The following is an 11,860-nucleotide window of genomic DNA, read 5'->3' on the forward strand; positions in this document are numbered from 1 at the left end:
ACATGAATTCAATAGGTTTGAACACAGTTTCGTATTCAATAGCAATTTTTTTTTTTTTTTTTTTTGGCAAAAGTAGTAGTTGTTTTAGTGTCCTGCAACGATTCAGGTTGGGAGGACAGTGAGTTCACACGCATGTTATTTTGTCTGTAAATCCTTGCGGTTCACCTGTAATTATCAAGCCTCCGCGGCTTCAGCACCACTGTGGTCTCCTCCTTTTTAAATGCTTTACACTAGCATGTATTTGAACTTGAAAGGGCAAAAGAATGAATGAGCTTAGTGTTTGCAGTTTCTGACTTGGCCCCCAGTCTATATAATTTATAGCGGCAACACGCGCGCCGATCCAGTTGCAGGTGTGACAATCAGTCGCATTCATTGCGCCGCTTTATCCAGGCCAGCGGTGATGCTGATGTGTTTAATGATTTGCCTGTGAAAACACGAATCTGTCACCGAGGCTTAACACGGGGGCGCCCTGTGCCAAGTCTGGAGCTATTGTTTATATTATGGTGCAATATCTTCCTCTGGAGTTGACAGCAGAGGCCTGAGGTCATTATCATTACGGCGAGATGACAGCGCCTCCCCTGCTAATTGCTTCCGTTTTGGTCTTCTTTGCAGTGCTTCTCGACTCCTCGTCATCTCTCCTCTTCTCGCTGCTATTGGCCCAGCTGCCTGTCTTCACGTCTGCCTCTCCGGTGCCTCATCGGCGACCCAGCGACATGGACAAGCTGTCCAACCAGACCAAAAACCTCATGAAGCTCACGCAAGAACTGCTGGTAAGTGCCGTCGTCGCAAAAGCGGGCAAGTGGACGAGTTCTGCTCCTCCGCTTCGTTTCCCGCGGAATTTTCCTTGACTTCTGTTCATAACCGTAAGAAGAAATGCTAAATATGCAACATTATAGGGCAAATATTAGAGGCTCAACACAAAACAAATGAGCTAAGGGACGAGAAAAACTTCACATTCTCGCCAAACACCAAGTCTGTAAACAAACACAGTGCAGCTAAGCGTTTGTGCCAATATGTCCAGTCCACTAAAAGTATGATCTTTATCAACACATTACACTTACATATCACATCCAAGTTGACAAATGATATTCAAAAGATGCGTTAAGATAGGAGTAAAAGAGGTTAGAGCTGCTCGTGTTACTTCCCAAAATATAACCCCCAACTGCTGGCCTGGCATGCATATTACAGCATTCTTGGAAAAATAACTTTTTCCTGTTTTTACTCGGTCTTATCAAGTAAATTCCAATTGTCCTCGGCTCAAGTGTTCGTCATGATGCTTGCCGGCCATTGCGCCACACCTTAATTACTTAATAGCATTAATTAAAGGGCTGATGTTATGTTCAAGTCGACAGTGCAGCCTTTTTGGCACGCTTTTCATGATCCCGGCTATTACGTACGACTCCGGTCAGACTTAAGCTGCTTTTAACTGATGACCGACTGGCCGGAGTCCACGTGCGAGCTTTGACCAGAGCAGAGATTTGACAGAGTGACCTCACTCTTTTTTTTATCCTCAAGGGCCCAAAGAAAGCTGACTCAGCACCCTTGTCACCTGACGTGCAAACAAAACACACGACAAGGGCAAAGGAGACAGTGAAAGGAAAAAAGAAAAAAAGAAAAAGACAAGCTAGTGAGTTAAAAAGTCCATGCCAGAACTTTTCTTGCCTCCAGCTCAACTGAACATACCAATCATGAAACAACAACAAACAATACTCTACAAGAGGTTTGCATGAAATCATGTTTGGGTTCTGCGGCAAGACTGTGGAAGTGTGATTGGAATAGAGGAAGCTTAAATTTTTCCCACTGCTGGCTCTTACTGTACGGACACGTCTGGCTAAAACGGGCTATTTTGTCGACATTTGAGCGGGTAGGAAAAATCAGATGTGAGAATGCAGCCAAGATTTGTCCCCAGCTGCTTCTTTATAACAGGTGAAATTACAGTACATCCTATCATATCTGCGCATCTTTGGTTTCACATGTCTGATCCAGATTCTATTTTAGCATTATGCAAACCCCAAAACTCTTTGTGTTAAAGGAGATAAAGCTAAAAATAGCCTCGTACTCTCTCTAGTCTTGATTAGTCGATGTGTAGTACAAGTGTTCTATTTGTGTGTGTTTGAGGCTATCGCTGTCGCCTCCGTCCAACCTGTGGTTCAGCTATGAAAAACACACGCACACACATCAAGGAGCATTGGGGACAGTATTTGACGGTGTTCAGTAACATGGAAGATGTACTTTTTTTTCTTATTGTGTGGAATTTTTGCTAAAAAGAGGACGTCGTTCGGAAAGATAAATAGAATAGGAATCCGTGGAAAGTCCCAGCTAGAGCGGCAATGAAAGTGATGCTTTTAAAAGAGGAGCTGGAGCGTATACGTATAAGTTTATATAAGTTTTTTTGCGACAAAATCAAGTAAATGTGGCCAAGAGTGTCTCTATGGTGGCAAAGATACATGTGGATGTGTGCATTTTTGTGGTCTGTTGCGTATGTGCTCGTACTGAGGTTTCTGTAAATAGTCACGGTCGTGTAGGTGTGGTGTTTCATGTTTTACTTTTGGTCGCCACAGCAAAGTGACTTGATAAAAATCAAAAAGGAAGATTTATCACATTCCTGTATTTGCATTCGGGAAGACAGAGGGGCTGGATGCTAAGTTTTGCCAGGTGATGTCATGAGCCGCAATGGCGGGAGTAAGAAAAGGGAGGATAAGAGAATTAAAACGCTGAGAAAGATGGAGCTAAAGCCACAAGAGATGAAGAGATCAGGGAGACGGAGCGGTGTGTGTGTGTGTGTGTGTGGTGTGTGTGTGTGTGTGTGTGTGTGTGTGTGCGTAAGGCGATGTCCGCGCGTGCATGTGTGTCTCTGGTACGAACGATGGATGCAAGTGGACAAAAGCTGCAGAGACAAAACAGGACCACGACATAAGTGAGCTCTTATGAAGAGACACAATGTGGCACATTTGTCCCCCCCGCCCCTCCCCTCAAAAAAAGAAAAAAAATCGTCAACACTGCAAAACAGGTTAAGGAAAGATCAGGCCTAGACAACATGTTTGCAAAAAAAAAACATTTAAAAGCCTTAATGTTGTTATGTTCCTCTCATGGGATGACGCATGCTGCAGCGCTCATTTACATTCATTAGGAAATCAGGCAATAATGCATCTTGCTTTTTGCTCAATTGCACTACAGTGGTGCCTTCACTTATGCGTCATTGTGTGGTTAATTTTTGTTTTTTCTTGTTGCTTCATGGTGTGGGCCAAAATGCGAATTCTAGATACGCGGTTGCTTGACTGACGTGGAAAACAAAATGGCGCAATAGAGGTACAGTGATGCACTCACATGTGGGCAAGGAGAGCCAATGTCTCCGACGCACTTGAAACCCTTTAATGTACATGACGAATACACAAATACAAAATGAAATCACTTCCAAGACGTTCCTGTAGGCCACAGCTCACAGCCAGACGCTCACATACAGACTAAGTAACTCCAGTTCCTGACGTCACTCGACAAGCCTCACCAAGCTATGCCCCTTAAAAGGACACATCCGACAGTACATACAGTAATAATACTGACCCCCAAAAGCCATTTGTTTGTATTCTCAACAGATTATAATGAATTTTGAAGACACTGTATTTGGTATACAGAATGACTAAGTTACGAGACTGCTCACGGAACAAATTAAACTCAATGTAGCACAGTACTGATAGATACCTAGAGGGCTATTCACCTGCGTGCATATTTTTTACCCCCCTCTGGCGGCCCACACGGGAAGTACACCAGCGTGAGAGCAGACGTGGATGACAACACGAGCCGTAGCTGGGCAGTGGGGAGCCCTGCGTCATGGCATCTTTTTATAGTGACCTTGGAGTTTCCCTTCAGCTGTGTACTGCCGCTCCTGGCTGCCTTTTTGGTCACGTCGTGTGTTGTTGTACGCACAAAACATCCTGTGGGTTCAGGTCATTTACTTTCATTGTTGAGATCGAGCAGAGGTGGCAAAAAGTACTCGCATCTAAATAGAAGTACGGTGTAAGGAAAACACTGTGTTTAAAAATAGAAGTATTGATTTAACTTTTTCAGTTAGAGACCTTGTTCAGTGAATTTTCATATTTCCTCTGGAATAGATTATACATGTTTGAAGATAATTGCTGAAAATCTGCAAATACTGAAAAGTATGTAGTACTCAGTTGTGGAGATTTACAATTTAAGTTTTCACTTTTTCAATTTTTGTGATTCTTGTGTGGGGCGCTTGGTTAAAATGTGAACCAGTGATCCACTTGAGCGCCCAAAATGAGTCTTCCCTCCCCCACTATATAAGAATTTGAGCACATCTATGCGCGTCAGTGGTTATCTGGTGTAATTCCGAATTACTCATACTTAATTTCTAGGTTCAAGCCTGTTAATTAGCAAACTAGCTCGTGGCTAGCACATCTCATCATAGGGTGGAAAGCACTGTGACCACCTGGTAGGATATATTCCAGCCACCACATTAAGTGGATATATTTGTGTGGCTAAAACATGTTGGGGTGTACAGGTATAGACACAGAAAAATCCAAGAGGAAGTGGAATTTATTTTTCAGTGTCACAGCAGCAGTATTTGATTAACAGATGACATTAGAGCAGGGCGTGGCGTCAGCGCATTCAGTCAACATACCCACAGCCTCCAAGACGAGGGACAATGGCTTGATTTTTCACCATTAAGAAGCCTTATTTTCAAGGTTATGTATTTTGGGAAATTTTGAGCTGCATAAAGTGAGTCTCTAGCAAGGATTTAGGATTATAGCTCAAGGTCATTTAAAAGAACACTTCGGTTTTGTCGTGAGAATGTCCAGAAAAAGGCCTTATGACAGCCACTTCTGTTTGACCCAGTTTTGTATCCGCTTTGTCCGTATTTAGCAAAGACCGCCCCATTCCTCTCATTGATTCCCGCTGTGTAGAAGGCCAACTTGTGATGGTATGTGTATGGCAGTTATGTTGACAGCTGTTGCTCAAAAGTGGAAAGGGAAGGAGGAAATCTTCAAAACAATAGCCCACCCCAAACTCTAGAAAAAGCTGGTTTGGCAAAATATGTTCCATCAAAATACTTGGCAACTTTTTCAATCATTCAGATTTGCCATGTTTATCAACAATGCATCCCATGTGGAATGGAATGACTTGAAGGACTTCAAGTAAAAGCATATGAAAATGTATAAAAGTATAAACTGAAAAACTCTTGAATAAAAATGAATGTTTACTGTCACTAATATAGAAGGATTGTATTGATAACTTGGCTCAATGGGGAAAAATATTTTATTAACTTTGATAACTAGTGCTCATATTGTGAAGAGGGGAAAATGATTGGATAGAAATTTGCTGGAAGCTAAATTCTGATAGGATCAATACTATTGAACTGATAACGTGGTCTGCATGAGTGAAACAAAACGTGACAAAAAAGGAAAAATTTGATGACAATATCATGTCACGTGTCCCAATTAAGATCTTAACTTTACAGCTTCCTCTATTTATGTCTTTTTTTTTCACATTGTGTCAACAACAGCAACTTATTTTGACAAAATGAGTAAAAAGAACAGTTACCCGTTTGAACAAAAATGTGTGAGAAAACTCAAGTAAAGGAGGAAAAAGATACCTGGAAAAATTACTTAGCTATAGCAACTACCCATTTGTTACTTGCCACCACTGACATTCGGGGAGGTTGAGTGCGGGTGAACTCACTCTGACCCCAATCGACCACACATCCTTCGGCGAGCGCTACTGTCTGAAAGCGCAGGAAACAAAGTGTCTCCCGGCTAACGTTGTCACGCCGCTAATACTTTCCTCATGCTGCCGTGACTTGTCTGAGGCATGAGCGCGTCTGTGCTGATGCAAGAGAGTGACGAGCCGCTGTGTGTTTGTGTGTTGTTTTCTCCTTCAGAGGGAGCATGCCTTCGACTCTGACGTGGAGCCTCACAGGTTCAGAACCCTGCCAGAAATGAGCAACAGATCTGCCAATGATCTCAACAACCTTGAGGTAATGCCCCCGATAATGTGTTTCTTCTGTGTGGAGAGCCTGGCCTCTTTTCTCCGTCTTCCACACACAGTTACAGCACATCTTGCCACACCCATGCTCAGTCTCTAAAACTTGCTGTCCCCCCTCACCCCCGCCCCCACCCCCTCCTTAGCTGAAGCCCACACTCTCTCAACTCCATGCAGACCTGAAGCTGTACGAGCACCACTTTGAGTGGCTCAACAGGGTGTCCAAGAAGCACCATCATCCCGCCTTGCCCAAGCTGGCAGAGGTGATCAAGGAAATGAAGTCGCTCATCAATCTTCTGCACCGTCAGGTGAAGAGCTCAACATTGGCTCAACTTTCAGTCTGTTTAAGCAGGAAAAAACTCATCTATCCAATATTTTTTTTATAACGTGGGTGGGTGTAAGAAGCCTATCCCAGTTGACTTATGGCCCTTTTCCGCTGCACAGTCCCTAGGCTCACTCAACTATTTTCCATTGGCAAAAATAATAGTAATCCAGAGGGACTGAGCCCTGCTGTGAACAGCGAAAACCCAGCAGGGAGTGACAGCCCCCCGAAAAATGTTCAGAATTTGTTATAAATTCCACAAGATGGCGCCAAAGCGCAGCTTTTATAATAGACAGGGCTTTGTCCTGTCTAAGACAAGCTCCTCCTCTGACGTCGACATAGTTCCTTGTCGACGACGTGCCACAAGATGCTGCCAAAGAACTACTTTTAAAAAAGACAGGACTTTGACGCCATCTTGCAGCATGCAGAAAATGTTTCAAAAAGAGCTCAAAGAATGTGTTTGTCAGCAAATGTGAGCGGAACACAAAAGGTGGATCTTGGAACGCTGGAGGAACGTGAGAATAAGTGGCAAAAAGAAAATGGATGGATGGATGCCACAAGATGGCAGCAAACCACTTCAAGTAGACAATGTCGGACTAAATGAAAACCTTTCCCTCATTTTAACATATTCCTTGGCCTGCATATACCACAAGATGGCGGCAAAGCAATATTTTTACATTAGAAATGGTGTTGGCCTGAATATAAAAAGAACGATTTGCTGAGTTTTTCGGCGAATAACAAAATATATAAGAAAAGAGTCCATGAATCGGCAAATTTACAAATACCAATACACAAATATACGGGCGCTGACTATACTACGAGGTACAGGGTTTTCTCGGTTTCTGCTACGTTCCACAGCAGGGGCATATCTTGATTTACTATGTGTACTTATGCTAACAAAGCAGTTAAGTCATAATTACAGTAAATATTTGCATGAAAAACCCTCAAGTACTGTTTTTAAGAGTACTGTGCCAATACCAACGTGGTTGAAGTAAACCACTGCTTTATCACCACATCTTAAAACTTATGAGGCTACATGGCAGCCATAACGCAGCACAGCGGCCAAGTAGTTAGCATGGTAGTTAGCTTCTGCTTTCCTGTGTGGAGTTTGCATGTTCTCCGTGTGCTTGCTGAGAATTATAGCTTCTTCCCACGTTCCCAAAACATAAATGGTATGTTCACTGAAGAGTCATAATAGAGCAGTTTGGGCCATATTTTACACAACAACTGCATTTATGAGGCTGAAAGTCAGTAATTATGTCCATAAATATGGAAGACTTGTGTGTTCAGTGTAGGAACACACGGGTACATCCAGACAGGACAAAACCAGAAATAGTGGACCACAGCATTTGCAGCTGTTCCAGTATTTGTACTTTAAAGCCCCCTTAAAGTCTTTTTAGCACACTGTTCATCCATTGTAGACTTAAAAGTCAAAATCCAAATATTGGCTATCAAAAAGTACTCATAAGACAGTTTCAGATAATAACCAAGGTCAACGTGTTCTGTTTCGTGTGGCATTGCCAAGTACTGGCCAGGAAATGCTGGAATATGTCTGTTACCATTCCTGTTTTGTTGTGTAAACAAACACAAAACCAACTGAAGTGTCACACAGTGAGCGGGTTTCGATTTTTCAGATGTGGTTGACAGCTGGTTGACAGTTTGGCAATCCAAACTTTGAATCACAGATGAACTGTGTTGCTAGATTGCCAAAGTAACCACCAATAAAAAAAATAAATTAAAAAAATGCTGCGTTGCATCACAAGAGCTTTCACGATCAAATATATCGTTTTGGTTTGAAATTAAATTTAACCAGCTCCTGCCGTTGCCAAGTTCTAACCATGTCCATGTCCATTTTCCAAGCCACTTATCCACACAAGGGTCGTGAGAGTGCCGGAGTCTGTCCAAGCTAACAATGGGCGAAAGTTAGACTACACCTTGAATTGGTCGGCAGTCAGTTGCAGGCCACATATTGACATCATCACTGAGCAGGAATCGATCCCATGCTGCCTGGACAAAAGTCGGGCGTGTGTACGACTCCACCGTCAGTGACCCCAAGTCCTAACCATTAAAGTATAATACGGTATTACATCATGTGCTTTACGTATAATGCGCAGCATGGTGGATGACTATTCAGAGCATAGGTCTCAAACTCTGGCCTGCGGGCCAAATTTGGCCCGCGGTGTACTTATATTTGGCCCGCGAGGCAGTTTCAAATTAACATTAGAGCTGGCCCGTCGGTATTACAAGTATTACATACTTGTTTGGTTCGATATTAAAGGGTTCATTTGTTTAATTTAACCAGCACTCCCCTTGAGGTACAAGTGGCTCAGATAATGTATGGATAAATTTAGAATTTAAATTATAGCTGTCCGTGTCTAGATAATGTGCGAGCGTGGTCAATTATTAAAGAAATCTCTTTTCTCTTTGTGTATTATTACAATTACAGTGGCCAGGGAAAACCACTTCTTTCTTGAAAATCACATTTGCGGCTGAAAAAAAATACAGTACATTCTACAGCATATGTGGCAAAAAAAAAAAGAAAAAAAATTAACTTTGTCGCCAATAAGAACACTGAGCGTTGCAGTTTTTCCATCGCAGCGTGTTGGTTTAAATGTATGAGAGTCAATCGCCTGATGTGCCCTGACTGTATTTAATTATTTTTACTCAATTATCCAGTTCAGGCATTTATTGCCACATCGCTCAGTTTGCAGTAGACAGTGACGACAGCGCTACCCATACGCCCGCCTGCTGATACAATGAGATGCTTTATAGATACTTGAGTAAATTAATGTATTTTTCAATCTTCCGACAGATGCAGAGAGTTGATGCACCGAAACTGACCCCCGCCACCCCCTCCCTGCCCCCGCACCTCCCTTACCAGTTTGATGTTCTGCAGTCCAGCCAGGAGCTCCTCCACCACTTCAAGCTTTTCTGCGATTGGGCATACAGAGCATTTATCAGCCTCAAGCCCAAAGTTTCCACAACCCAATGAGAATTTTTCATAGCGAGAATGCACAGAGTCCCACCTCGGGCAACAATGGGGAATGGGGACCTTGCCCGTGTGCATTGTAGTCAAAGGCATCCAAAAAGGCCCCAATAATCAACTAATGGCATGTGCAGAGATTCGGGACTTTCCACCAGAGCCAAAGAGGATTCGTTATAATGCAACTACAATAACCATCTGCCAGTGTAACTACGGTGATCATTACTTCTTGAACTATTTCCGAGTTCATGACCATGTTATTTATGTATTTATTTATTTATTGACTGTTAGTAATTTATTTAATGTTATTTATTTGAAGTCGTCACGTGTCACTTCGCATCTTCGTTTCTTTATTGACGTGAATTTATTTGACCACATACTTACTGATTTCTTGTGTCTCACTGATCTCCAAGGTAGCACTTCCTGATCATTTTCTTTCAACTAATTAGTTCCTACTTGTGTATTTTTGCTCATCGGCCTTTATTCCAGTAGATGTGGCCTGGATTTGAGATAGTCAAGGTTTTTTCGCACGGCAGCGTGGAAACACTTTTTAAAAAATAAATCAATGAAAACAAAAATCTGACATGCCAGTTAAATCATGTCAAGCAATCTGTAAGAGTCAAAATGGAGGTCGAAGACGAGTGAATGCTTTTTAGTACCAGAGTCAGAGTATCTATTTTTGTAATGCCTGTTTCTCACGCTTTGCATGAGGAGACATCTCTATTGTGGTAAAGTTGTTTGAGTGGGCCCTTTTGATGAGCACTGATGGACCTGATTAGATTCTTTGCACAAACTTATAGGATTAGCCTCTTGGAAGAGTGAGATGGCTGATTTTGAAACCATGCTTTGGGATGAAAAAAAAAAAAAAGATTTTTTGAGTTAAATACTAAAAGTCTTAAAATACTATGTATTGTGACACTCTAGTACGTAAAAGTGTACATAATTGTACATGAATGTAAATTGTTGTACAGTGCTTTGTGGATGACGTTTTCTACCATATAATTTAGACTACCAATTTTCTCACTATCATTTTTGTTCATTCCTCTTCTAGTATTTGTTACAGTATTGGCTATTTATTTAAATAACTTGGTGGAACTATTTATTTTTGTGCTGCAAGGGAGCAAGTCTCCTCTCTCTTTTTTTTATACTTTTATACAGTTTGTATTCTAATACACTATAATTATAATATGTTAAATTATTGTAACATCGAGATGCCTCTTCCAGACACTGATTGGCCTCAATGTGAAATACGTGCCTTGGTGAAATAAAAACTACAGAATGTGCAAAAGGGATGGACACATCATTATTGTTTTTCATGGACCTAACGTCTCCAATCACTCCTTTTCCACTATGTAGTGACCTCCTGGGATATAATGAGTTTACTGATTTGTAGCACTTTTGGAATGTGTTGTAAGTTCTCTGAGTGGGTTGTCTGCTATATAGTGATTTCAATTTATTCCACAACGCATCTTGAAAAGTAGTACTGGACGACAACAAATCCCATGATGCATTGCGCCAAATAATAAGTTCATTCATTCAGCTTACGTTTCACTTATCCTCACTGAAGCCTGTCCCACCTATCTTCAGGTAGGGGGTGGGGTACACCCTGAACTGGTCGCCAGCCAATCGCAGGGCACATAGAAACAAAGAACCAGACGCACTCACATTCACACCTACGGACAGTTTGGGGTCTTAAAATAATGCATGTTGTTGGGAAGAAACCGGAGTGGTCGGAGGAAACCCACACAGGCACGGGGAGAACATGCAGACTCCACAAAAGGCAGGGGCGGGATTTGAACACCGGTCCTCAGAACTATGAGGCAGACGTGCTCACTCTGGGGTGTCAAATTAATTTTTTGTCGCGAGCCACATTGTAGTTACAGTCTCCCTCAAAGGAGGAATTTTGGAATCAGAAATCAAGGGGAATGGGGATTTTTAACTATGTTGATTGGTAACACAAAAACGCTTGCAATATCTCAACATTATCATTTATGAGAGTTTGAAATGTTGGTAAAGATTTTAACAAAATTCATGGAAGTTCATGCACATGATTTGCCTACGCAGGCCACATAAAATCATGTGGTGGGTCGGTTCTTGCCCCAGCGCCCTGAGTTTGACACCTCTGTGCTAACTAGTCATCTACAATTCCGCCGGAATAATAAGTTATGGTGCAAAAATATCTTTAATATGGATGGATATGAAGGGTAAATCAACTCCAAATAAAGCCCAGATGTTCAAGTAGGCTTTTCCTGAAATAATTTTAATGTGTTTTATTTCAGACGCGTGAAGGTTTTACACGTTCAATGATTGCTATTTCAAACTGTTCATATTTTTTTTCACCACGTCTCAGGCCCCAGTTTCAACTGGGAAAAAAGCCCCAAAACATGATACTACTACCACCATGCAAACTTCATTGTAGGTAGGGCGCTGTTTCGGTGACCAACAGTGTGGTGTTTACACCAAACACGCCTTGAGGAATTATGGCCAAAAAGGACGAAACAAAACCTCCGAAACATCGAATCCAATATGAGCCTACTGCTAACGAAATTTATTTTATT

The 11,860-nt window shown here is 42.0% G+C and overlaps 1 protein-coding gene and 1 long non-coding RNA gene across 5 annotated transcripts in view; one reads left to right on the forward strand and one right to left on the reverse strand.

Moving 5' to 3' along the window:
- The window catches only part of LOC133500758 (uncharacterized), a 39,553-nt gene that overhangs the window by 26,709 nt on the left and 984 nt on the right, over nucleotides 1–11,860 (reverse strand). For 2 of the 3 annotated variants that reach the window (XR_009795022.1, XR_009795024.1), the window contains exon 2: nucleotides 9,198–9,250. The exons of the other annotated variant lie outside the window; for it this stretch is intronic. This is a non-coding gene — a long non-coding RNA (uncharacterized LOC133500758). The remainder of the gene's footprint in view (nucleotides 1–9,197; nucleotides 9,251–11,860) is intronic. 3 annotated transcript variants of the gene reach the window in all.
- On the forward strand, nucleotides 469–10,081 carry il11a (interleukin 11a). 2 transcript variants are annotated; one of them, XM_061819846.1, is made up of 5 exons: nucleotides 469–543; nucleotides 613–770; nucleotides 5,897–5,992; nucleotides 6,144–6,305; nucleotides 9,132–10,081. In XM_061819846.1, the coding sequence occupies exons 2-5, from the start codon at nucleotides 714–716 to the stop codon at nucleotides 9,309–9,311; spliced, it is 495 nt and encodes a 164-aa protein (XP_061675830.1). In that variant the 5' UTR covers nucleotides 469–543; nucleotides 613–713; the 3' UTR covers nucleotides 9,312–10,081. The 2 variants fall into 2 exon arrangements, with proteins under 2 accessions (XP_061675830.1, XP_061675829.1); XM_061819845.1 differs by lacking the exon at nucleotides 469–543 and having other exon boundaries at nucleotides 563–770.

The sequence above is a fragment of the Syngnathoides biaculeatus genome, chromosome 5 (assembly GCF_019802595.1).
Source record: "Syngnathoides biaculeatus isolate LvHL_M chromosome 5, ASM1980259v1, whole genome shotgun sequence".
In the NCBI taxonomy this organism is placed as follows: domain Eukaryota; kingdom Metazoa; phylum Chordata; class Actinopteri; order Syngnathiformes; family Syngnathidae; genus Syngnathoides; species Syngnathoides biaculeatus.